General features: G+C 50.8%; 1 protein-coding gene across 10 annotated transcripts in view; it reads right to left on the reverse strand.

Moving 5' to 3' along the window:
• The window catches only part of BLTP1 (bridge-like lipid transfer protein family member 1), a 98125-nt gene extending 72770 nt beyond the window's left edge, over positions 1-25355 (reverse strand). For 7 of the 10 annotated variants that reach the window (XM_054690387.1, XM_054690383.1, XM_054690384.1 and 4 more), the window contains exons 1-19: positions 24563-24724; positions 24299-24375; positions 21020-21149; positions 18097-18213; positions 17157-17235; positions 15718-15782; positions 13015-13201; positions 10168-10249; positions 9641-9834; positions 8192-8271; positions 6471-6621; positions 5600-5756; positions 5169-5247; positions 3590-3681; positions 2413-2530; positions 1902-2057; positions 1666-1763; positions 403-581; positions 133-239 (exon numbers count right to left, since the gene is read on the reverse strand). In XM_054690387.1, coding sequence (XP_054546362.1) covers positions 133-239; positions 403-581; positions 1666-1763; positions 1902-2057; positions 2413-2530; positions 3590-3681; positions 5169-5247; positions 5600-5756; positions 6471-6621; positions 8192-8271; positions 9641-9834; positions 10168-10249; positions 13015-13201; positions 15718-15782; positions 17157-17235; positions 18097-18213; positions 21020-21116 — 2038 coding nt within the window. In that variant the 5' untranslated portion in view covers positions 21117-21149; positions 24299-24375; positions 24563-24724. Of the gene's footprint in view, positions 1-132; positions 240-402; positions 582-1665; positions 1764-1901; positions 2058-2412; positions 2531-3589; positions 3682-5168; positions 5248-5599; positions 5757-6470; positions 6622-8191; positions 8272-9640; positions 9835-10167; positions 10250-13014; positions 13202-15717; positions 15783-17156; positions 17236-18096; positions 18214-21019; positions 21150-24298; positions 24376-24562; positions 24725-25310 lie in introns of those variants that run through there. The other 3 variants (XM_054690379.1, XM_054690380.1, XM_054690381.1) reach the window with 3 other exon arrangements.
• Between the last annotated feature and the right edge of the window lie 307 nt (positions 25356-25662).

Below are 25662 nucleotides of genomic sequence, written 5' to 3' on the forward strand. Positions count from 1 at the left end.
AACATAGTCCTAAGTGGCAACTATGTCATGAGAACAGGTGCATCTCCAAAGTTTTTGGTCTTCCTCTTGTTTTTGGTGACTTCAATCATAAAACCAGATGTTTCCAAGTACAGCTCACACAGGAACACTTACATGATTGCTTCAGCTGTTCATCTGCTTTCTGTGGATAAATCGGGTGCCAAGTGTAGTCAATGGTAAGGACAACACTCGGGACAGTCCAGCACTCGACCCAGCCGGCCCTTTGAAGAGTAAACAGAGTTTCTAGTCACTTAATCATCTGCAAACACCAGTTACTGACAATCTGCTTCATCATTCTCTGGAAGAATCATGGAGCGATGCTCTGCAGAAACGGGGCAGGGTGGGGGGCGGGAGGGGAGCGCGGGGCAGGGGTGGGGCGCTCACCGTTCCTGCGTAATGTTGCGCCACTTGGGCTTTGCGGCTTTCTGGCCGCTCTGGCACTCTGCAGGAAGGCCGGTGTCGGGGGCCGCTCTGTTTGGGTGGCAGTTCTTCACCAGCATGAACAGCGAGTACTTACTGGGGTGGCAATCTGGCAGGAACAAGTGAAGATCAACATCTTCTCCCTAGAAAGGGAATTGACAACAGCCAATGCAATAAAGCAGGCGCCATTTACAGCCAAAGCCACACACAAACCCTTGAGAGCTGAACGGACAGAAATTTCAAGGGGCACATTTTACAGTGAAGTCACAGGAATACTGTGACTTTACCCAGACGAGGACAACTGATGGCAACATCAGGGGAAGCCGGAACTGGCGGCGCACACTGTCTTTCCAGCCTGCAGACGTCTCAGAGGCAAAGCCACCTCTCACCCCTCACAGCCTTGACCGTGCGCTGGGCTGCTGCTGGGTGGCCAGGTGGGGTGAGAGGGAGAGTGGCAGGAGTCCGGGCTAGGATCCTTACTAGGCGGGAGGCAAGTTTGAAGAACGGAAACATCACTTCACTCTGTGAGCTCGGGGGGGCATGTTCTGGATTTTATTGCTTTTCAGAATCATTAGGTCTTCGGAGTCCAGTAAGTCTTGGGTCTTCAACTGGCTTCTAGGGGCCCTGCATGGGCTACTGAAGTACCATCGCTGCGGCCACATTACCCGTCAGTCGGCCAAGCTCTGCTGTCTGCTTCCTCATAGCAGGCGGCAGAGAGACCAAGAGAACGGGCCTGACTCACTGCCTGTGTTCACCCAACGCTCACCCCTTAACCGGACAAGCTCCAGGATGCAACAGCAGCAGGCCCTGGGGCTGCTGGGCGGGACCCACCACCATCAGCAGGTGCAGCAGCCACAGACGGCGCTGTGGGTTTAAGCTGCTCCCGCTGACACTGCTGCTGTTCTGACCACCGGACCTCCTGGTGGCGCTACCTGCCAGCCAGGATGCCTGAGAGAGACCTCTCTGCTGGCTGCCTTGAGTCCCTGGTGAAACAGGAATGAACCAAGGGTGTGGGCCCAAGGTCACAGACAAGGCAGATGGCAAGACATGGGCTAGGCCGAGAGCCCAGGGGAACACCAGGAGCAACCAGCTCGAGGCACGTTTCTAGAACCCAGCTTCTTGGGGCGCAGACACTGCAAAGGCCATGGCAGCCACCTAGGGAGAGGGGGCAGGGAGGGCCACACAGCCTGTTGAGCTGGGGCGGAAACCAGGCACGGCGACACCTACCCGGAGCGAAAACTTGGTGCTGCATGTGGCAGGAACGAAGTCCGTGAAAGGCAGGGAGAAGTCCAGGGTCAGCGTCTCCCCGCAGGCTGCCAGGTACACTGCACGGACAGGGCAGGGGGAGAGCCACTTTCAGTGTCGAACCGGTGCTGCAGAGGCTGCGTACAGCTCCGCAACCCAGCACCAAACCACTGCGCCACCGGGGAGGCCCCTGACCCTACTGTTTTTAAAGTTCTTACCATTTTCCTGCTGTTTAGTGGAACAGTCAATCCAGTTGTGCTGATTAGCAGCCCAAATCATTTCAAACTGGTGGAACATGACTTTGAAATTCCACGTGTAGGGCACAAAGGAGAACATGTCGGGGGCACTATCGCTAGACCAGTCCTGGATTAAGTCTGAAATATTATGGGTGGGGGCAGAAAGCAAAAGGAATTGAAATTCAGAAAACAAACTATAAAATTCTGATACCAGACAAAAGGAAATTTTTCCTGTTACTAGAAAGGACCTTACACTGGAACATGAAAAGGTGATTAAGGTGTAAATGACCTGACGGTAAACAGTTTGACTAGCCAAGGCTCAGCTCAGGGCTCATTGGGTTAGGAGGGCACGAAACATCTCTGGCTACATTTCCCATTGACATGCTCAGCCCAAAAGGAGGTGAAGTATGGGTGGTGTGGCCAAATGCCCGCATCGGCTGCACAGGCCCGCTGGCTGGCCGCCCACGCCCGAGCCCGCGTGCCGAGCCCGCACCTGTGAAGAAGTGCTTCTGTGCGAAGATGAAGTGGTAGGTGGCCTTGTAGACCTCAAGCTCGCACTGCCACGTCTGGGGCATGTTCCACACCCGGGGGTAGCTGGCGTTGATGTGGAACTGCAAACCAAAGGGGGCGGCATCAGACACGAGGCTCGCCCAGAGCGCAGGGCCAGCTGGTGCTGAGCTGAGCCAGCTCGGGCCCGTGAGGTGTCACTGTCGCCGCTGAGGCCAGCATGTGTGGTGACCATGGGCTCCTCAGAGCGCTAAGCCCTGAGAGGTCAAACACCCACACTACGGTTTGGTGCTGAGCCAGGGCAGCAGCCTGTGTTCCCGCGAACCCTCACCTGCCCGTGAGAGCCCGGTCAGGAGGGCCGGCTGCACGGTGCAGCCAATGGCCCAGAACCTCCAGTTCCCACCAGACCGGGTGGCAGCACCGGTGGCAACAGGCCACTCAGGCATGCGCCTGCCAGCCGGGAGCAGCCTCCAGGAGCTGCATAGCCGGGGCATCCCAGCCTGTGCGTGAGTTTTCGGAGTTCAGCAGAAGCTCTGCAACAGCACAAGCTTCATCTCGTCAGCACATCACCCGAGTGTCCTCGTTGGATAAGCCACCGAGGACCTCACACCTCACGGTCTAGTCTAACACCAAAGGCCGCTCTTCAAGCATCGGCCATTATTATACAAAGCGACTGTCCCTGCTCCTGCTGGGGCTGACTAAGGAGGCCTCAACATGCAATTTTAATCAGGAGCACACCCTTATTTTCTCTTCTTCTAATGAGGAGCACTTCAGGGAAGCAATAAGATTTTCCTCCTTTTATGCCTTCATCAAGTGAAAAACACAGTGAATTATTAATCACAGAGAAAAATCCACTGGGGCCAGAAAGCAGGCAAAAAGTCTTTATAAAGGAGAGGATTAGCCACACCACACAGTGTAAAAACAATGTCCTAACAGCTTTTCCCTTTCTGAAGACCAGACCTCGCAGGCTACTGGCCTCTCGCCAGGCCGCCAGCAGGGGGCACAGTGCAGGCTCCAGCTCCCACATGGGCCAGGAGTGCCAGGGCTTGGGTGCCAGAAGATGGACGCTGAATGCCTTGCTGGTCACCAACACTGGACACTGAAAACCACATGGGCACCGTGCGTACCAGTTAGCCCCAAGTGCCCAGCAGCCGCCCACCTACCGCCAGCATCTCCGCCTCCAGCAGCGCGCGGTACTGCATGCTGGTCGTGGCATCCACGTGTAGCAGCTGCCCCTTAATTGCAGGGGTGTAGCCTGGTAAGAACAAACATTAAGAGCCTAAAAGGTAGGACTAGAACAAACTCCCAGCTGCCCACTGAGGGGTCCCTAAAAGCAGGGACCAGTCACCATTTAAACGCCCCGTGACGGGGTGTTTCTAACCAGATGTCACCCCACCTCTGGGAGGGTCCCTCCTGCCGCCCTGGGGCGGCCACCACCAGCCAAGGCAGCTCCCTGTCAGCCTCCTGGCCCGAGGGGTACGGTCTCACCACCTCAGCCTCTCCTCGAAGGAGCCAGCCCCAGACAGCACGGCCTACCCGGAGCCAGCGGAGAAGCCCTGTGCTCTCTCAGCCAGCTTCCCCGCTCTGAGGCCACCAAGATGGCAACGCTCATCCTGCTCTGGGCTTTTGTTTTTCCAACATCAAAATCCCTGAAAATAGCTTAAATTTAATTGATTATATTTTGCTAACGTTGAAGAGCCACGTCTGTTTCTCCCCGCAGGGCAGTCATCTTAGGAGCCGCTCAGGCCCGCCTGGCTCAGCTGGGCCCAAGGGGCCTCCTCGGTCCCCCGCCCCAGCGTGGTGCACGGGAAGTGTGCAAACCCGCATCCTGCCGCCACTGGAAGGCAGCACAGCTCCTGGACCGGCCTCCCCTCGGGCAGCGCAGGGAAGTTGCCCTCCATGTGAGAAAACCCCCACCGCTGTCTCGGGCCTCAGGGGCTGGGCTAAGGCGCTAAGGCTGGTTCTTCACAAAACAGGCCAAGTTGCAGGGAAAACAGCCTGCTGCTGTGGGCACTCTTCAGTGACCCTCAGGAGAGCCACGCGCCCCGTGCTGCCAGCAGGGGCAGGTCTAAGCAAAGCAGAGCCAGGAATGCAGCAGGAGGCTGCGGCGGGGGTGGGAGGTGGAGTGGGGGGGAAATGAAGACAGCCACACCACACTGACAAATCTCACACTGTGAGCGCGTCACTGACGTCTGCGTCACAGCCCGAATTTCAGACACCCGGTGAGCCTGGAGGTCATCTCAGCTCTGAGGAAACTCGCACCCCTAGGGTGTTACTTAATAACATTTTAAGTGAGAAATGACTGACTTTCTCAGTGCTATGCCGCGCAAGGTGCCCGGCGTGCTCCCTGACAAAACCCACTAACAGCTTAGTTTAAACCAGCGCCGATCGGCCACTTGGCCAACCCTGCAGCCGCACTGGCACCTGGCTCAGCCTGGCACACCCCCGCCAGCCACGAGGGGCCGCAAGGGGCAGGAAACATGCATGAGGCAGGTCACATGGGCTCAGAGCAGAGGGTGCAGGTGGTGCCAAAGCACGAAGTCCACAACTGAAGTGGATTTTAAAATGTCTCCCTCTCTCTAGCACAATTTAATTATGTCATATTCACTGTTAGTACCTATAATACATCAAGAGAGCTGAAAGAGAAAATTCCATTAATGTCAGTCTACATGGATTTACAAGCTACGGTTTCTATGTCGCTTCTCTACAACCACCCGAGACAGAAGGGCCCCTGCAGCTCACCGCCTTCCTCGACCGTCACCGGGATGTTGATCTCCAAATAGGAGCCGGCGCCCACATTCACATGGACAGCGTTTGTCTCCTGCAAGAAAACACAACTGACGTGAAACATACAAATACACATCCACCTTTGCTTTTCAGTTATTCTCACAAACCACAATCATCAGAGATATGAAATAGGCATTAAAGCTCCTAAGAACAAAAGCGCAACCTTAGAAACACACTCATGCATGTGGCCAGTTGTAAAGGGCCCGCAGGCAGTGCCGTCCCCCCGCCCATGCGGCGCGGACTGGTGATCGGCCAGGAGGGAACAGCACAATGCGGGTGGGTGCCCAGGGAGAAATGAGCCGGGAGTGGGCCTCTCGCCGGGAAGTGCCCTAGTGGAGAACGTTCAAGTCGCACACAGTTTTCTCCTCTCGGATTTCAATAATTACCCTATTTTTGGTAAACAGCAAGTCAACTGTAGCATCTGCAATGATATTCATTCGGAGTTCAAAAGCAAGAACCTGCCGGGGTCTTCCGGGCTGAGCGATTTCAGAAACTTTCAGAACTTGGTAATCAGGTGGGAAGAAAAATTTCCATAAACAATCTCTACAGGAGGCAGAGAGAATAATGATGTTATCCAAGTGAAAGCATCTCTGGCAAGAAGTCAGTATTCTCACTGTACACTGTCACTGCCACCGAAATCACAAAACACCTACTGAAAGCAGCCCCTCTGGTCCCCTGCCTTTCAGTAAAATGAAAGACTTTTGCCCAGTTTTTATTATCCCAGAGGTCAGTGAACCCTGAGCAGATAAAGACACACTTGCCAAAGACATGGGTAGGGTAAGCATAGTGTGCGGGATCAAAGAGCAAAGACAGAACAGCAGGAAAGGCCTGGGGCAAAGACCCACCCCCGCCGCCCCTCAGGGGCAGCCCGAGGCGCTCCCACAGCCGGGAAGGACCACAAGCCTCAGTCTGGGGCCAAACCCAAGGACCAGACGGCACCACCCAGGGAGCCCTGTAACCATTTCTAATCAGTGTCCCCTCAGGAAGACTTAAGAGCAACAGAGGCCTCCCTGCTGGCCTAGGGGCTGGGACTCAGACTGCCACTGCTGCTCCGCCCTGGGTTCCTGATGCAGGCATCAAGGGGCAAGCCCCAGGCGCACCTCCCCCACAGCCCTGGCAGGTACCCGGCCACCTGCAGGAGTTCCTAGCCCCAAACTCAGGAAAATGGGTCCATCGCTGGGGCCGGTGGAAACACTGAGCTGGGGGGTCTGGGGACAGTGCGGCCCGGTGGCGGGGGGGGGGGTGACCCGCACACACCTCTGCCTGTCGGCCCACGGCCCATAATTGAAGTCCGTCCCTTTGCCACACACTATGTCCAGCCCCCAGCATGGAGGCAAGTCCTGTAATTTACAATCCTCACTGCTGGTTTCTCCGTCCACATTTTCTTCTGTTTCTTCTGGAACAAGCCCTGTATGGCAGTACACACAATGCAGACGCTTACAATCATCTTTCAAATATTTCCTTAGTCAGCAGTTCTGAAAATGTTTTTACCTCAGGAACCCTTTACACTTTTCGATTACTGAGGGCACCGAAGTGGGATTTTGTATTACAGCTACCAAGTTCACTGTATTCAAAATTTAAATTGAGCAAATTTGAAAATGTTAATTTAAAAATACTTACTACATATCGACATGAAATATTTAAGCAAATTTAATACAAATATGAAATGAAAAGTAACTTTTAATGTAAAGTAACCACATTTTCCAAAACAAAATAATTCAGTGAGAAGTGCTGGCATTGTTTTGATTTTGGCAAATCTCTTTAATGTCCAACTTAACAAATCAGGTAAATTCTCCCAGTGGCTTCTGCATTTAATTCAAGGATCAGAAGAAAAACCTGCCTCACCCAATATGGCAACTAGAACAAGGAGGGGGTCATAGGAGCGTCTTCAACCCACGCCACAGGCGGCTTGCGGGGTTCTCAGAGGCTGGCACAGCTGGGCCTGAAGTGCTGCATCCCCACAGAGGCCCGTGCTGGCCCCTGCCCCCCACTGGCCCCCGCACTCGGGAGGCTCTGACTTCACACAGTGCTCATCCGGAAAACAGTGTTTTGCAGAGATAGGCATCTTCCCCAAACCCTGAGAAATCTTATTATTAAACATTTAAAAAAAACAGTCATTAGTGTCGGTGGCTCATGGTGCCGACCCAAACTTTCCAAAATTCTGTCACATAAAAACTAAAATTACAGCTTGTCTCCTGATGCTCCTTCAAACAGAACTGGCTGGGAACTCAGTCACATGAGCACTTGTCTTCAGGACAGAGAGCTCTGCCAGGAGCTCTCGACACGGGGCGGCCACTGACTATACTGACCCGGGCTGGGTGGCCAAAGCCATCACAGGGACTCGGTGTCAGCCGTTCCTATGAATGTGCCTCCAGGACCGCCAGGCACAGGAGGATCTGTACCCACCCCCAGCACCCCCACCCCTTTCACCCCCGCCCCAGCACCCCACCCTCTTCACCCCAGCTCCAGCAACCCCACCCCCACCACTCTGCCATTAGGGCAAAGGCACACAACTGCCTGGTCTTATTCTGAAAACATTTCGAACCTCACAACCCACCTGAAAGGCGTGTCGAGGTAGGCAGGAAGGAAAAAAGGACTAAAAAGCCAACACTTGGCTGATTTTAAAAACCAACGCCACCCACGAAGCCTCGGAACTAGCTGAATTCGACCCTCAAACCTCAGTGAGACTCAAGTCTCAAATCTAACAGCCTGGACTCTCCTCCCAGCTACCTGGAGCCGCCAGGGCCGCCATTCCAGACTCATGTGGCCATTCGCATTCACCGTTTTTTGGGCTCTATTTGTAAAAGTGGGAATTGGGGGGAAATTCACAGCATTGTTCTTTTTATATCAAACGCAAACGACCGCTGGACCTCTGACAGCAGCACAGCAGCCCCCCGTGGTGGGTGCCCCTTCGCCACACTGACCAACCCCACAGAGAGGCGGAGGGCGCCGGCACCAGCCACGCCCCCAAAGCGTACCTGGCTCATCCATGTAGTAGTAGACGTCCACGTCGTTGGAGTGCATCACCACGAACCCCTCCCCCATCAGCCTCGGAGGCCTGCAAGGAGGCGGGACCCGTTAGGTGCATCCCCGGAACAGAAGTGTGCAGTGCTCTGATTAGTTTCAACAGGTGAGAACAAGATAAAACTATAAAGCAAACAAATCTAGTGCCATGAAAAGGGAAAACCTCTTCCTCAGACAGTAAAGCGACCGTTGCTGCTCTCTACATCAGACTGAAGAGCTTTCAGTCGGGCTCTCATTTTCAGACCCATAAAGTATCTTTCAGAAACATAAAAATGTCATTTTTTTTTTTATCTTAAATTTTATTTTTATATTCCCCCATAAAAATGTCATTTTTTTTAACGATTTTATATTACCTATTTTTAAGCATATTTAGTTGATTGTATGAAATAAATTTAAACATCTTATTTTTTTTAATGAATTTGTGTCCCTGCTTAGACCAGTGTAGTAATGGTGAGGACAGAATTCTCTTTTTTTTTTTTTATTTTCTCATATCACTGTACATGTTTATAGTGTTTGCTGCCCACCCCCCCCACCCCATCCGACCCCCGCCCCCCCCACCCCCCACCCCTACCGTGCAGCCCCGCAGCTCTCCCGCCACCACAGCCTTGACCGCCATCATTGTCCCTGTGCGCGTCCCTGCCCAGACCCCTCCCCACCCCAGGTCAGTTGCCAGTTTTGGCTTTTTCTTGACCTTTTGTTTGTTTTCTCTATGCTCTGCGTGTAAGTGAAACATCCCGGTATTTATCTTTTTCCTTCTGACTAGGCACAAATGGCACAAGTTTATGCTTCTCCATCGCTGAGTAGCATTCCATTGTGTCGAGATGCCACAACTTTTTCATCTACTCATCTGTTTGGGGGCATTTGGGTTGTTTCCCTATCTCGGGTATTGGAAATAGAACTGCAGTAAACACAGGGGTGCAGGTTTCCTTTTGAATTAGTGCTTTTGTGCTTCTGGGTAGATTCTTGGGAGTGGAATCGCTTGGTCATGTGGCAGACTCCAAAACTGTACCCCCCAACCACGCCAGCCCCCTAAGAGTGCTCTGGATTCAGCTTCCGGCTTTCCCCAACTCAAACAGCCGTTACTGCTGTGCATTCGCTGCACGTGCTGTTCACCCACCCACGCCAGAAATGGAAACCTGCCCCTGGGCGCACGCAAGACGTGTGTGCTCTAACTCCAAACACCCGGGCCTCATCGCCCAAAATGTATTTCCCAAACATAGTGAGAGAAAAGGGAAAAAAAAAAAATTTCATTTTCCTCTCACAGGAAGGTGTGCAAAGTCTGGTTTACCCGTGGACAGCACTGCCCTGTGGCAGTGCAGCGGAGACCTGAGCGTGGCTCCCACTTTGGCCAGGAAGGACCGGGCACCCAGGCACCTCCCCTCCCTGGGAGAAGGGCCCCTTACTCGTCATTCTGCAGACCCACGTAGCGGGGGCTGGGCACGAGCATCACCCGCACGTTCTCCAGCTTCCCCTTCACGATGTGCATGAACTGGTCCAGGTGGCTGGAGGGGGGCTTGGTGGTGTAGGTCAGGAAGGCGTCGTCGAAGCTGACGCACAGGGTCTGAGGCTGGTAGTGGTTCCCAAAGGCCAAACGCCCCTGCAGGGGGAGAGAGGACGCGCTGCCCAGGCCTGCCTCCTCCTCCTCTCCAGACCGGGTCTGACACCCAGCACCTCAGGCAACAACAGGGTGAGGCCACTTGGGCGGCGCCACATGACCCGCCACGCTGGCCAATGACGCCAGTACCTGAGGGACCAGGCACTTGAGAAGACAGTCTCAGAAATGTGTGCCGGAATAGCATGAGGGGCTAATTCTTACACACTTTATGAAAGTTGGGACCAAAAAACTAAAAGAATTTTCTTAAGATTCTATTTGCAAAACACACAAAGTTCATGAGCTAAGCCACAGCGCCAACTGCGGCAAGTCACCCACCGTGCTCACGTTGACCTTGACCACCGGGATGAGAGATCTCCACGAAGACGTGGGGTCCTGGGACTCTGTTTTCACTTTAACTCTGAGAAAAAAACAATAAAAATTGATATAAAACAAAAAATTTAAATGCCCGGGGGTGGGCACGCCCATCACTAATGCCAGCTGCAGCTTCCAACACATCCCCCATGATGCGGACGGCCCCAGGGCCCCCTGGAAGCACGGCCCCACTGCCCTCTCCTGGGAAGCACCCGGGCCCTCTGGACACAGGCTGCCATCTCCTGGATGGCAAGTTCCTGACAAGATTTTCAGGGTGATGCACTTCAATGGCGAGGTTGTCAACATGACGGCATAAATCCTGATATGGGGTCACCACATACCATCATGGACACTTCAACACAGCACCCCACTTTATAAAACAACCAAAACCGTGACAGACCACTGAGGCAGGAGTCACTCAGGCGTCGTCTGGTGTTTCAAGTGCTCTGCTAAGCAGCTGACCTTTTCCTTCCTCACAACCACTACCACACGCCAGAACAAGCGCCTCTCAATGAAATGAAAATGAACAAGAATAAGAAATTTGCCACAAAGGACACAGAATTGGAGAAATGAAATATTTCACGGCAATCCACTCAAGTTCAGATGAAAGCCCAAAGCACATCTCTTGGCTAACCAGTTAATCCCGTAGTCACCCTTGAGACCATCTCCACAAAGGTGGCTTGGGTGCCTAAAACTGCACTCAAAACTGACCTTCCCCTCCCCAAACACTTTGTTTTGGGGGTCCCTGGCCTTGTTTTGGGGGGTCCTTAAGCCAGAAACTGGGACTCCCTGCCCACCCACCCTTGAGCGGGCGCCCTGCAGCCAGCCCACCTCGTCTGAAGGGACCTTCTGCCCCGTGAGACCGTCCGCTCTGCCCCTCCCTTTCCCCCTCTCCCCTGCCCCGTCACAGCGTCCTTCGATGTGCTGTCCCTGCCTCCAGCTTCATTTCCCTTCAAATATAGCCCAGCAATGTGACCGGGGCAAAGTCAAGTTTCTCCCTCTGGGGCCTGCTCGCCAGGTTGCTCTGAGCCTCCCACTCACGCCGCTCCCACGTTCGCTGTTTCTCCTCTACAGAAACTGCTCATCTCCTCTGCCTCTGTCCTCCCTCAGGCCCCAGCCCTCCCTGGTCCTCCCGTTCTTGTCCCTGTGGTAAAACTCCTGGCACTGAAATGTCTTCTCAGCATTCTAATTCCCATATCAGGCTGTGAATTTCCTCAAGACTCAGCATCGTCACAGTCCCAGTACCTCCACTGGTTAGCCAAGAGATGTGCAGTTCCCACTGAATTTTGAACAGAGAACAAATGTCCTTGTCATCTACTTTTAAGGAACAACAAATATTAGGTATGTAAGGCTGGCTCGACACTCAAACCCAACTGAAAACAACCCAAAAATGAAAAACTGCTTGATCATATCAATAGCTACAGGAAAAGCAGCTGGCAAAGTCCAACATCCATTCATGATTCCATCCCTCGGTGAGCTAGGAACGAAGGGGGCTCCTCAGCCCGATAGAGAACATCCCCCCGAAACCGACAGGGGACGTTGTACTTAAAAGGCAAGAAGCCAGAAGCTCTCCCACAGAGATGAGGACGACGGGAAAGAGCCCCTCTCCCCGCTGCTCTGCAGCTTCACGCTGAAGTCTACCTGACACACTAAGAGAGGAAATAAAAAGGAATATTTATCAAAAGGATTTTGTTTGTAGACTTGCAGAAAATCTGAAAAAACTGACCAAACTCTCAGAACTAGTAATTACGGCAAGATTGCTAGATACAGGCTATTAAGATATGATGAGCCACTTTCCCATAAACTAGCAATGAACAAGTGAAATGCGAAAATAAAAACAATACCATTTACATCAGCTCCACCAACAAGTAACTACGCAGCCACGCACTGAGCACCCTCCGCGAGGGCCGACTGGGCCGCGACGGGAGAAGGGCGTGAGCCCCGATCGGTACCGCCAGGTGCCAGCCCTGCCCACCGGCCCGCAGACCCAAGGCGGTCACGGCCAGTCCCAGCAAGTTCTTTTGTGGACATTGACAAACTGCTTTGAAAGTTTAACAAGAGGCAAAAGACCTAAATACTGAAGGAGAATAAAGCTGAAGGCCGGACACTAGGCAACTGCAGATTTACTCTGAAGTTACGGGAGTCAAACAGTGTGGGGCTGGGAAAAGACAAATGGAAAGCCCAGAAACAGACAATCAAAGCATGCATTTTAGATGCCCCTTAAATATCTCTATTTATGTATTCTGTACATGCATTCAAAGGGGTCCAAAACAATAGTATCATTTTTAATTGTTAAGAGTAGTTATCAATATAGAGGGAGGGTTGGGCCTCCCCCGGTGGCGCAGCGGGTTGAGCGCAGTGCTGTGAAGCTGTCCACAGCCTCTGCAGTGTGGATTCGATCCCCGGCCGGCCAGAGAGATTCCCACATGGCGCGGCAGACCTCTCCTGTCTTGCCCGCTGCTCCCCTCAGCAGTGTATTTCAGTCAGTCTACCTGCTCTGTTCCCCATTCTGTCTCTGGTGAATCCTCTCACCCTCCCGCGCATCTGGCCTGTACCCCAGTTCTTGTATGCATGAATAAATAAATCTTTGGGGAAAAAAATAGAGAAAGGAGTAAAAGCAGATACTGTGGAATTTAAATAATTCCACATTATTTAAACTTTTAAAAGAATTATAAAATTATTTATATGAATAAAAGTTGAGTTAATCTACAAAGAAATACAGGTTTTGTTTGGGTGAAAAGCAACAATAATATCTAATAAAAGCAAATGTCCAAATGTTGGCTATTAATAAAATTCAAGTGTGAAATGAACCTTTCAATTTTGGACTGGGTTCTAGTTCTTCCATCATCCTGGGTTTTATCATCCTCCTTCTTGGGTGGTATTATAGTGGGCTCCAAACCAAACAATTCCTGAAGACGTCCATAAAGATCCGAACGATTATAAACATGGAATTCAAAGTCATTGACTGTGATATATAACCTGGTTTCTGCCTTTGGATCTAAAGACATCAATTACAAAAAAAAATTTTAGTCAACTTTTTAAAACTTTAAATATTTTAGCCAAATCTTCGTTCACAGTTAACTAATTCAAATGATTTCTTTTAGAATTCTATAATAAAATAAAAAGCATATTTTAAAAATATATAAAACATTGGCAAAAGAAAAAAAAGCTGATGTTCTTACAATACTTTAATTTAGTATGCTAAAACACCCTATATTTCTGTATCCAATTATTGAACAACAAAATTTACAGAATTTATGCTAATAACAGCAAACTCACATTTACAGAGTAAAAATAAAACTTTACCCTAAGATAGTCACGAATTTGTACTAAATTATAAATAGCAAAATACTCAAAGTACAAAGTATTTAAAAGGCACACCATTATTTGAATCTTTGCATCACAGACTAGGTAGGGCTTTCCATGAATAACTCATCTGTGTTTTAAAGCTACACGATACTAAAGATTCCATGAGCGCTGGACTTCGAACTTAATAAGCCCACACTGAAGTGGCAAAGGGGCGGCCTGCTCTTTACAGGGAAGGAATTAGACCTGTCTTTTTTTTTTAATTAATTAATTTATTTATACAAGCACTGGGTACAGTCAAAAGCATGGGAGGGTGAGAGGATCCGCCAGAGCCAGAGCGGGGAACAGAACAGGCAGACTGACGAAACACACTGCTGAGGGGAGCAGCGGGCGGCAGGAGAGGTCTGCGCGCCATGTGGGACCCTCGCGCCATGTGGGACCCTTGCCAGCGGCTGGGGATCGAACCGGCACTGCAGAGGCTGCAGGCAGCTTCACAGCCCAGCGCTCAACTGCTGCGCCACTAGGGGAGGCCCAGACCTGTCTTTTTGAGACCTTTTTTGACCGTTACGTATTTTTATCCCTAAGCAAATTCAATTAGATCTGATCAATTAAAAAGAGTTTATTTTTTTTAATGGGCAAAGAGAATTGGTATTAACTTTAATATTAGTGGCTTTAGCTGTGAATTAGTGAGGCATATACAATTTCAACATTAATTTCTTCTCTAGTTATTAGCAAAAACAAAATTTTTGGGCCTCCCTAGTGGCACAGGCAGTTGAGCACAGCGCTGTGAAGTTGTCTGCAGCCTCTGCAGCGTGGGTTTGATCCCGGCCGGAGATACCCACAGGGCACAGCAGACTCTCCTGTCTTGCCTGCTGTGCCCCTCAGCAGTGTACTTCGTCAGTCTGCCAGTTCTGCTCCCCACTCTGTCTCTGGTGAAGCCTCTCACCCTCCTGCACATCTTTCTGGCCTATACCCCGATTCTTATATGCATGAATAAATAAATCTTTAAAAAAAGAAAAACACAAATTTTTCTTTCACACAGTAATACTCATAGTTCTATTCCAGTCTAGGTTCTTTTCCTCAGTAGTTCCTAAGATAGTTGGAAAAAAAAAGATAAACCCAATAATCCTTCACCAAGAAACTAATATTTAGGAGTTGTAACTTTTCTGGAATTTTTTAACAGCTCTTGACAACACCCTACGCTAGTATAGCAGATATTTCACTTCTCTTCTTGCTGTGGGTTAAATTCTTAAAATAAAAGCACACTTGAGGTGCCTAGAATTTGATGGCAATGAGGCTCACATTAGGTTTGTCTTTCTTTAGTCATTACCCATGCCCCCTCCCAGGTCAGCAGGCCTCTCAGCTGCACACCCTCTTTCCACAGAGCCACTCCGGAGCCCTGTCATATCCACGGCAGATCCACCCGTGAGCTGCTCCTTCCCTCACACCCTAGATGCCGGCCATGGCTCCAGCAGCTCACTGCTGTTCTGACAGTGTCCCTCTTATCACTGCATGTTTCACCTGGAAAAGTTATTTTTCAAAGGGCATGTTATTTGTCCCATTATGTAATAGATTTATTAGAAATGTTTAAATTAAATGTTTATATAATAACAAGCTTAATTTTAAATACAGTAAACATAAATGATGTAACTTGGATAATCAAAATCTCTCTGGGGCCGACAACAACCTAGAACACTGGAAAGGGTGTCTGAGAGGAGTGCCCTGAGCGCCCAGCCCTGGCGCATGAAGCCCCTCCCGGGGGTGTCACTGGTGCGGGCAACTGTGGGCCCGGGAGGCACAGACAGCACCTGCTGAGCCGGGAGGGCAGAGAATCTGGGGATAAAAGCTCCTCCTCACCCTGGGAGGTAAATGAGAACTTGGGCAGTGCCAGGAGGATGACAAGAGTAGGAAAGCGGCATAGGGGAGGATTAAAGAGGGAGCACTGCGGCCCCCACAGCCAAGTGGGCTGGGAACGGCAGCCCGTGTTGAGGACGAGCTGAATGAATAATCAATCGGCTAAAGGCACAAATCAACCACACAAGCAGAAAGCCAACGGAGGGTTTTTAGCCCAGGGGTAAAAAAATCAATTTGTAAACGTCAAAGCTTTATAAAAATATTTTAATCTATTATAAAATGCAAAACATTTCAATATTTATAAATGAAAACTCTAAGGATACGACTGCAGATTTCAAGTACATGGAAACTCACCGTGCTGTTTCTGCTTTGGGTTATACATTTTCCACCACCGAAAGATTACAAATCCATCTTGAATTCTACACAAGAAAAAGTTAAAGATAAAAATGTAACGATTTACGTAACTCATTTCTTCATTAGATTTTATAGAATACAAGCAATAAATAAAAAATGAGGAAATACAGAAAATTTTCAACAAGACACTGGCATCCCTAATTGTTCCCTAATATTCCAGTGATAAAAGGAAAAGAGGACTTGCCAAGTTCTCAATTAGATTCCTCGATTTTGGTAAAATATACCAGATTACACTGAACAGTAAACCTAAGTGTAACAAAATGTTTTCTTTTCTAAATGTTGTAGAAATTAGGTCAGCTGTTAAAAGGGGTGTCAGCACACTGAGGGGAGACTTGGAAAGTCTGTAATGATGGGTTCCCTCAGGCGCCAGAGTGTGTATTCACAGCCTCTTCCCTTGCTACCTTTTACTTTTAATTTGGAAATAATTTTAGACTCACAAAGAAGTTGCCTCTGAATTAAGTGAGATATGGGTGATGCCAAAGAGCACCTCCCAACTAATTCAAACTGATCAAGTTCTATTTAAGTGATACATTTTAAGGAAATAACAAAAATAAAGCTTTTCTTTCCAGGCTTACATGAAAAAGACTATCTCATAATTTTAATTATCATCTACTATCATTCAGATTTGCATTTCCTTTTTAGAGTAAAATTAGAGCTACAGCAGGTGCTAAACAATTCTAAAAACTTACTACCTATAATAAGGATCCAATGGATGAGTTATTAACACTCTTGGTCCTTATTTTATATAACATATGACCATCACAAATTCTACAACAAAAATATTCAGAGATTTTAATAACTCAATTTTTCATCTAGGAATGAAATGATTCATTTCTATAAGTTGCTAAATCAACTTTTTGTCAAACTAAATAAATCCACTGAAACATTTTAAAACATCAATACACCAAAAAGGATTTACTGAGTAAATGATTTTTTTTTTAATTTTTTTTTTTTATAGAGGCATGTTTTATTTATTTATTTATTTGTTTGTTCGTTTGTTTTGTTTATACATGCACTGGGTACAGTCAGAAGTGCGGGAGGGTCAGAGAATTCACCAGAGCCAGAGCAGGGAGCAGAGCAGGCAGAAGGACCGAAGTACACTGCTGAGGGGAGCAGCAGGCGGCAGGAGAGGTCTGCGCGCCACGTGGGACCCTCCTCTGGGGGCCGGGGAGCAGCCGGGGATCGAACTGGCGCCGCAGAGGCCACGGGCAGCTTCGCAACCCAGCGCTCAACCGCTGCGCCACCGGGGAGGCCCGAGTAAATGATTTTTGATGTAGGTTTTACATGGAAAAGCAAGTGATACTAAATAAAGTGTCACAATCAAAAAGTTTTAACATTTCAAGCTTGTCTAATGCGCTCTTCTTTGTATTATTTCTTACCTAATAGACATGTCTTCCGTAATGTAATAGATTTCACGGACCATGACTTTTCCAGAAAGAACCGAAAAAGAGAAAGAGCCTGAAATGGGAAAAAAACCAACTGATGAATATAATCGCTGTGACAGAGAACAGAGCCCTGAAAGTCTGAAACCACCTCAGCACAAACGGCACCCAACGGCTGCAGGCTCTCGCCTCCCTGCCCCGTGCCTACAGACCCAGGCGTTTCCCATCACCTTGCCTCAGCCAGAACAAAAAACAACACAGGTGTCATCAGTAAGGACTGAGTTAGCAAACAGCCATGAGGACAGTTTAAAAGGCTGCTTCCTGGGGATAATCCCCTCCCTTATGCACCACTACTAAGTAAACCAAAGCAGCAACTAATTCAATATCCTTCTCCATTGGCGTGGGTGACTTGGGACCAGTCACTGTCTCTAATCAACGGAGAAGAGTTACGTCTGGGAGAAGTGTTATGTACATGCACTAAGAGGGAGTCGACTCTCAGGAAGGTCGAGTGCTCTGCTCAGAACCCCTCATAGCCGCAGCCAGGTGAGGACTTCCCAAAGCATGGGGCCTCTGAGACACCCCCGTCTGTCTGCAAGGCCTCTGCTGGAGCACATCGGAGATGAAGCAAATGCGGCACATCAAGATAAAATACACAAGGCGATAGCGACTTAGAGATTTCTAAGCATATAAAAATTACTTTGAAATAAAAACAGCAAAGTTTTCACCCAGCATTAGACATTTTCTTTGGATGGTGAATTCTTGAGAAATTTCTACGTCCCTATTTTATGTCTAGATTTTTCTAATTATTTTAATGAGCATCTTTCACAAGCAGCGACAGAATCTACCAGCTGCCCCAGGAACACCTGAAGACGACCGCTGGGCGGGGCTGCGGCCTGCCCACCCAGCAGGCACCACAGCAGGGTGGGCTCCAACTCACCGATGTGGATGTAGCCGCGCTTGTGCAATCTGTTCAGAACTAGCGTCAGGATCAAGCCAACATTCCGAGAATTATAGTAGGTGAGATAAATAATCCACCCGCAGGACAAAATGGTAGCTGTTGGGAGAAGGAAAATTCAAAAGGATCTCACATTAAGTTTTCTTTTGATCATCACAATATTTTAATAAAAATGGTAGTAAGGTGATCACACATAACATTCAGGATTCATTCCCTTGATAGAATATCATCTTATAATTTAATATTTGAAACTGAAAACCAGAAGTTGATTCTACTTCCTCATTCTCCTTAGTCACTAGCTAGAAATGGAGAGATTCCAATCAGTGAATTAAAAGAGATGTTTCAAGAACACCGCTTCCCTTTCTTTCTACTTCTTTTCTCAATGCTTTCTACTGTTTTAGTGATTATACGCGTGTAAAGACATCCTGGGAAGAGAAAGTCCATATTCTGAATATTCTGGAAAACAATCCCCCTTACTAGGCTAAAGGCTCATCTCAATCTATGCCTCAAGGACACAATCACTTCAAAAATAAGAAAACTGATGAGTTATTAATTCAGAGAAAAGTAACTTTAAATTGCTTTTTAAAAATTAATGGAAATGAGTAGGAATTTTAGCACACTTAAGGCAGGTCTATGAAAGGCAGTGCACTTACACTGGCTTGCTGTAACTGGTAAAACAACAACCTACTCTTAAAGAATGCCACCGAATATGCTATAGTAAATGTTATTTGACATTTGACCATTTCTTTCTTTTTTTTTTTTTAAATATCCTTCAGCACAGTTTTTGTTTTTTTTTAAAGATTCATTTGTACATGCACTGGGTACAGTCAGAAGCGCGGGAGGGTGAGAGAATTCACCAGAGCCAGAGCGGGGAGCAGAGCAGGCAGAAGGACCGAAGGACACTGCTGAGGGGAGCAGCGGGCGGCAGGAGAGGTCTGCGCGCCATGTGGGACCCTCCTCCGGTGGCCGGGGGGCAGGCGGGGATCGAACCGGCGCTGCAGAGGCTGCGGGCAGCTTCGCAACCCAGCGTTCAACCGCTGCGCCACCGGGAAGGCCTGACATTTGACCATTTCATATGAAAAGTTAATCATGCATAAAACATGGTAGTCCGCAAATAACCTAGTTCATGAATACGCAAAAATCAAAAGAAAGCATTTTGACAATATTCTTTTGCTTATCCACTTAAAAGTATAACTATTTCCTAAATTAGGACAAAAATGTCAAGCAAATTAACATGTGTGAGCATCTAGCAATATTAACTTCTCAATGCATTTAATTATTTAATAGAGATAAAACTAAGTCCTAGAGTCTGACTACAGCACAGCAGGGAAGGCAGGCCACCCCGCAGCTCTACAAGCAAGTGCTATGAATTCTCCATGGAAATTATTTCCACGATTCTATTGAGACTTTCTGACTAGAAGCCTTTATGTTTTAAGTCTCGTGTATTGCGTATGGACTTTTATCACAGAAGCTCTGTCAGCAGCAGGCTGCTGGAGTGCTTCAGAGACACAACAGGATTGCTGGGAAAGTCTGGGCCTGGCAGTGACGCCCAGACTGCAGTGTTTTCACCACATCAAGCCCCCACCCGTTTCTGTGATAAGATCACTCGTAAAACAGCGGGATTTAACAATCACTAATGATTTTCTCACTATAGCCACCTTTACCCACTTTCTCCTGCTCTGGAGAGGCAGCTGGCAGAGATCCTGGAGGCGGCACAGGCAGGGTCAGTGCCGGCCCAGGCCACGGCCCCAGGCAGCTTCCCCACACTCCCCGCCCCTGGAGGACCACTGGTGTTAGTTATTTCATTGTCTGACAAGTTTACAATCAAGCAAATAATCCTAAGTTGCTATAGCTGCTGTTTGTTTATAGTTGACTCTCTTGTAAAATACAAACTTATAATATAAACCAAATGATTCAAAACTTGATAGGAGTCAACGTAGGCTGTCTGTCCACACAGCACTGGAAGGCGGTCAGTAAACAGCCACTCAGGCTGGCCCTGGCTTCCCCCCACCCAGATCCCTGTGCAAACCGAGTGCGGCCCGCCCAGGGCACCAGGAGCCTACAGCCCTCCTCCCCGGCTCCGCCACATTCTGTAACTGCCCCTGGCATCTGTTTACTCCAGTCACTCACACGCCCTCCCTCTCTCTGCCATTTAATGGTATACTGTTTATGATTTCTATAAACCTAGAAAGCTTCTGGAATATTAGACAAAAAAGTTATTATTGGCAAATTCCATAGCCATACAGAGTGAGGAGAGATGAGAAAACGGATTAGCAAAGACATATTTACCCAGAGGACTTTACTATGTTTGTCATAAGGACGTTCATGTCTGTGTCAGGTGGGGTGAAGAGGGGACCTGCAGCAGCAGAGACAGCGAAGGGCCGAGTCTCTCTGCACCCACCTCCCCCACCCAGGCCCCAGTAAGAGCAGGAGCAGCCTAAGAAAAAGCTTCCAGGGAGGTCTCCCTGGTGGTGCAAGGGGTGAAGACATAACCTATGAAGCTGTCTGCAGCCACTGCAGCATGAGTTTGATTCCCCGGCCTGCCAGGGAGGTGACCCACATGATGGAGCAGACCTTTCCTGTCTCCGTGCTGCTCCCCTCAGCAGTGTACTCGGTCTGCCTATTCTGATCCCCGCTCTGTCTCTGGTGAATCCTCTCGCCCCCCACACCTCTGGCCTGTACCCCAGTTCTTGTATGCATAAATAAATCTTTAAAAAAAAAAAAAGATAAAGATAAAGCTTCCAGAGCCAACTGTCACAGAAACAGAGGTTCCAGTCTCCCTCCCTGGCAGAAAATAAATAAATGGGGCTGTAAACACTCCGGCTCCAACCACCACTGCTTGAAGCCTGGCAGCCGCTGGTCCATCAACCAAAAACAACCAAGTACAAGGAGACAAGCCACTCACCGACGAGGAGCCACACAACGTTGGAATTGTGTTCCGTGAGGAAATCCTCCAGCTGAGTCAAACTGGGGACGATGCTCTCATTCTTCCTTTGATCCATTACAGACGTTTTTCCTGAACCGCCCCAAAAGGCCTGAAAGAATGCAAATGTGTAGAAGACTAAACTGTGAGGGAAATCATGTGGGCGGGGGGGGGGGGGGGGGGTCGAATACACATGAAAGTGCATTAAATCACATCCTGCTCCTTCACTGATGAGAACTCAGCATCACAACGACAGGACATTTCCATATCTCCACATAAAATGTAAGACAGGAGCAGCAGGCCTCTCCTGTCTCCCGGCTGCTCCCCTCAGCAATGGATCTCAGTGGATCCACCTTTTCTGCTCTGTCTCTGGTGAATTCTTTCACACCCCGCACCCCCAGTCTATACCCATTCTCCCCCATGACAAAAAGAAAAACAAGCAAAATGTAAGACAACGTATCCTATTTCCAATGTCCTGACTTCACCACCCCAGCAGACACTCGGGCTCAGCTACTGTACTCTGGCTCAACGTGACAGGGGGTGACTGTCCTTAGATCTGTTCACACGTTTACCCCACAATGATAAGGGAGCATTAACCACGTAGTTACATAAATTCACAGATAACCCAGAGCAGCCACCGGCAGTGTGTGCGTGTCGCGTCCCAGCAAGCCTCCTAGCCTCCATCAGGGTGTCCTCCTCGTGCGCCGTGGGGAAGCACCTCCCTAGGGCAGGCAGATCTCCTGCCACCAGATGCTTGGCTACACCACAATGCACTGTGTGAGGTGTGTGTGTTAGCACGAGTGTGAGTACTCAGATGCACTGAGAATGAGTAAAAGGTGAGGAATGAAAGCTCTTATTTTATGATCTAAGAAACAAGAAAATCATGCTTGATTATACGGTATTAACATAAAGTCCCTATAACACAACTATCTGTGGCAAATGAGAAAAAGGAAAATTACCCTTCACAAAAAGAGCTATACAGTTAATAATCATTCAAGACAACACATGAGAGAATGAAGTCAGATTACTCACTCGCCCCATACACAAAAACAAACTCCAAATTGATTAAAAATTTAGATGTAAAACCTGCAACAATAAAATGCATAGACGAAAGCTGATGACGCAATGTGTGACGTCAACAGTGGAGAGATCTGGGCGACTGGACCCCTCTAGCAAGGGAATTAAAAACAAGAATAAACAACTGGGATGCCCTCAAGTTAGACAGCTTCCAAGCAGCAAAAGAAAACACAAGTCAGGCAGATCCCGGCTGAATGGGGAAAGACAGCTGCAAAGAACATAACTGACAAGGGGCCAACATAAAAACAGACAAAAACTCATACAATTCAACAATTAAAAACCAAATCACCTCTTAGTAAATGGGCGGCAGATAGGAACAGATGACCCACCCAAGAGGCTGCCCAGAAGCCACAGACACAGGGAGAAGAGCTGTGTCGCGCCCAGGGACAGAGGCCAGTTGAGAGCACAGGAGACGGCACCGCGCTCCTGTGAGAAGGGTGCCTACCGAGCGGGCCCCAAGACCCTTGCCGGAGAGGCTGTGGGGAAAGAGGGGCCGGTCACGCTCCAGGGCCACCTCAGCAGGAAGCAACCTCAACTTACCTTAACAACTGAAAGTGGAACCACACAGCCCAGCTCGGGCATCTCTCCAGTGAGCGTGAGCCCTATCACTCACAACAGCCAGGACGCGGAGGGACGCAATGCCCATCAGAGGCCCTGATCGAGAGGCAGGGCGCCCACACTTCGGGGTACCGTGCGGCCATGAGAAAGGATGCAGGGCGGCCACTTCCAGCAAAAGGGAGGGAGAGTGAAAGAATCGTGTGCAGCAAAGTCAGAATAAAAACAAATACTGGGTATTTACATGCAGACATAAAGATAAAATACTTTTAAGAACATAAGACACTTTCCAAAAGACATGGACCGTCACTAAGCCTCCCAAGGACTTGAGGCAAGCCAGGGAAGGGAGGGCGTTGGGGACACAAGGGACGGAGGTGGGGAAGAAGCCCTTCGAGGCCAAATGGCAGAGGCAACATTTTGAAAAAAAACTAGAAAAGCAGATTTAAAAACAGGAACAGTATGCGAGGAAATTCACTTGATTTGTCAACTTCCTAAAATGTTCTCTGTTTATTAACCACAAGGCCTATGTTCAGAGATCACTAGTTTAAAAACGGGGTGAGGACACACTGCCCACGGCCTCCACAGCAGTGGCCACGTCCACACCCCCGCAATGCTGAATGCGCTGTGACCGCAGCAGGCTGCTCTAAAGCAGGGAGAGCTTACTGGCAAAGGCTAACCATAAACAGTGACCGGGAAGCCGAAGGGTGAGGTTGCAGAGCAAAAGTTTAAATGCCTTTATGAACCCTCACCCTGGAGGCGAGTAAAATGCTCACACATCTAACAGACCGGTGGCGGTAGGATATAGGGGTGGGCCACAGAGGAAGTGGGTGACAGTCAAAGGAGCAAGTCAGGCATGACGGGACTGCAGTGCGGGGGTGCCCACAGAGGGCGTCAGCACCGGGCTGCAGAGTGGATCTCCACAGCCAGGTCGCAAGCTGCGGACAGTGGCTTACACAGAAGTTCAGCTTCAGGGAGTTCCAGGGGGACATGACCCACACAATCCTAGACATCTGCCAGGGCCTTTAAATGGGCATGGAATGGACCAGAAATCTCTCCATAAGCATAAAGAGTAGCCGAGCACAACCAGGCTGGGGGCCCAAGCTTGGCCCCTACAGAGCTGTCGGCTCCTATAACGGCCACCCCAGAACCCACTGTTAACATGACAAGGCAGGACGTGCCAGGCGGGCCAGGACCTCCACTGGCTTTGGAGTCCGCCCCAGGGCTTCTCCTGGCCTCTGTGGTCACAGAAATCAGTCCTCCGTTCACTACAAAAGACGAGTTTTCCTGCCAGCTCTAACCTCTAGCTTAGGAGCTAATTTAAATGTTACCAAAATTCATTTTAAAACACTTTATAACACAGGCAGCTTAATGAGCAAGGGAAAGAGAGAAAAGAATGTTGACGCGTGATAGACAATCAAGTAAGAGCTTCCCTCGGCTTTCTCCTGACAATACCCAACCTCAGACAGCTGCGGCTCAGCGGTCAGGCAACACGGTCACGTTGCGGGCCACCAGCGTCACACCCGTTCCTTTACCACCAAAACAGATTAAACCACAGGTGAAGCAGATTTCCTTATCTGAATATCCAGTGGTAATCAGATTTTTTTTAATTTAGACAAAATATATACCCACGTTTTTCCTGAGTGTGCAATGTTCTCTCTCCTTCTTGTCTTCAGAAGGCCTGTTCCGAGTGCTCCATCCTAACAGACCTGAAAAGCACAGCGGTGGAACCCACTACTCAAGCCGTCGCCAGCAGCAGCGCCCCCGCCCCAGCTGGCTGGTCGGGCGTGGATGTGGGCGGGGAGCCTCCAGCGCGCGCCCCTCCCTAGCGCGGGCGAGCCTGGGGCGCCCCGGCCCTGGGCCTCGGCTCCTGCGCCCTTCCCAGGCTGCACTTACGGAAACGCGCGATTCTGGCAGCCGGAGGGCTGCAGACGTCGAACCCCACCTTCAAAACACGCAAACACGGCCTTGAGAAAGTCGTTCTCCCCCACTGCCGCCGCCGCGTCTCCTTCCTAGCCCGGCGCCCGCAGACCTGCCCCAACGGAGCGTCACCCGCAAACCACGGGCGCGGGCGGCGAGAGGGCGCCGCCCGCCGTGGCTCGCCCCGCAGCTCCGACGGACGACCGTGCCGCCCCCGCGCCCGGCCTCGCCCAGACGCGCGTCCCGCGGGGGCACCGACTCCGCGCGCCAGGCCCAGTGCGCGCGGACGCCGGCTGCAGCGCCGGCCGGACGGCCACAAACGCGGCGACAACCGCGGCCCCGAGGCGACGGGACGAGGCCCCGCGGCCCGCCCCGCCCCCCCGCCCCGCCCGCCGCGCCCCCGCGCCCCACCTCCCGCCCACGGGGCGGCGTCGCCGCAGGAGCCTGCTGTCCGCGGGACCCGCCCCGACCCACGCGGGAGGGGGCGCGGGCGGGAGCCCGTCCGGGGGCGCGCACGACCCCGCCCCCCCGCGCCGGCCCGGCCCGGCCCGGCCGGCCCGGCCCAGGCCCTCCCGACAGCGGGCCGACCCCGGCCCAGAACGCTGCGCGGACCCCGACCCGCCCGGCCCGGCCCAGGCCCCTCCGAACCCAGGCCGGGGCGCCCGCCGCCCGAGAACCCGCCCGGCCGGCCGCACCGGGGCGGCGCGAGGGGCGACGGCCTCACCTGCCGGCAGGCGCCGCGGCGGCCCAACCGTCCGGCCGAGCCCGGGACGCGGGTGACGCCGCAGACTCCGCGGGGGGCCTGGGCCTCGGCCCGCGCCCCGCGTCCGCCGGGCGAGCTGACGGGCGAGGGGCGGCGGCGGGCGGCTCTGCGGCTGCGCCAACGCCCCCCCCCGGCGCGGCGCCGCGGGCACGTCCCCGCCCCGCCCCTTCCGGTCCCGGCCCGCGACGCGGGCGGGGGCGGAGCCGAGACGCGGGGCGGGGCCGAGACGCGGGGCGGGGGCGGAGCCGAGACGCGGGGCGGGGCCTGAGCGGGGCGGGCCGGAGCCGGGACGCGGGCGGAGCCTGACAGGAGA

Source organism: Talpa occidentalis, unplaced genomic scaffold (genome assembly GCF_014898055.3).
Source record: "Talpa occidentalis isolate TD23 unplaced genomic scaffold, MPIMG_talOcc4v2.1 talOcc4.8, whole genome shotgun sequence".
NCBI lineage: Eukaryota > Metazoa > Chordata > Mammalia > Eulipotyphla > Talpidae > Talpa > Talpa occidentalis.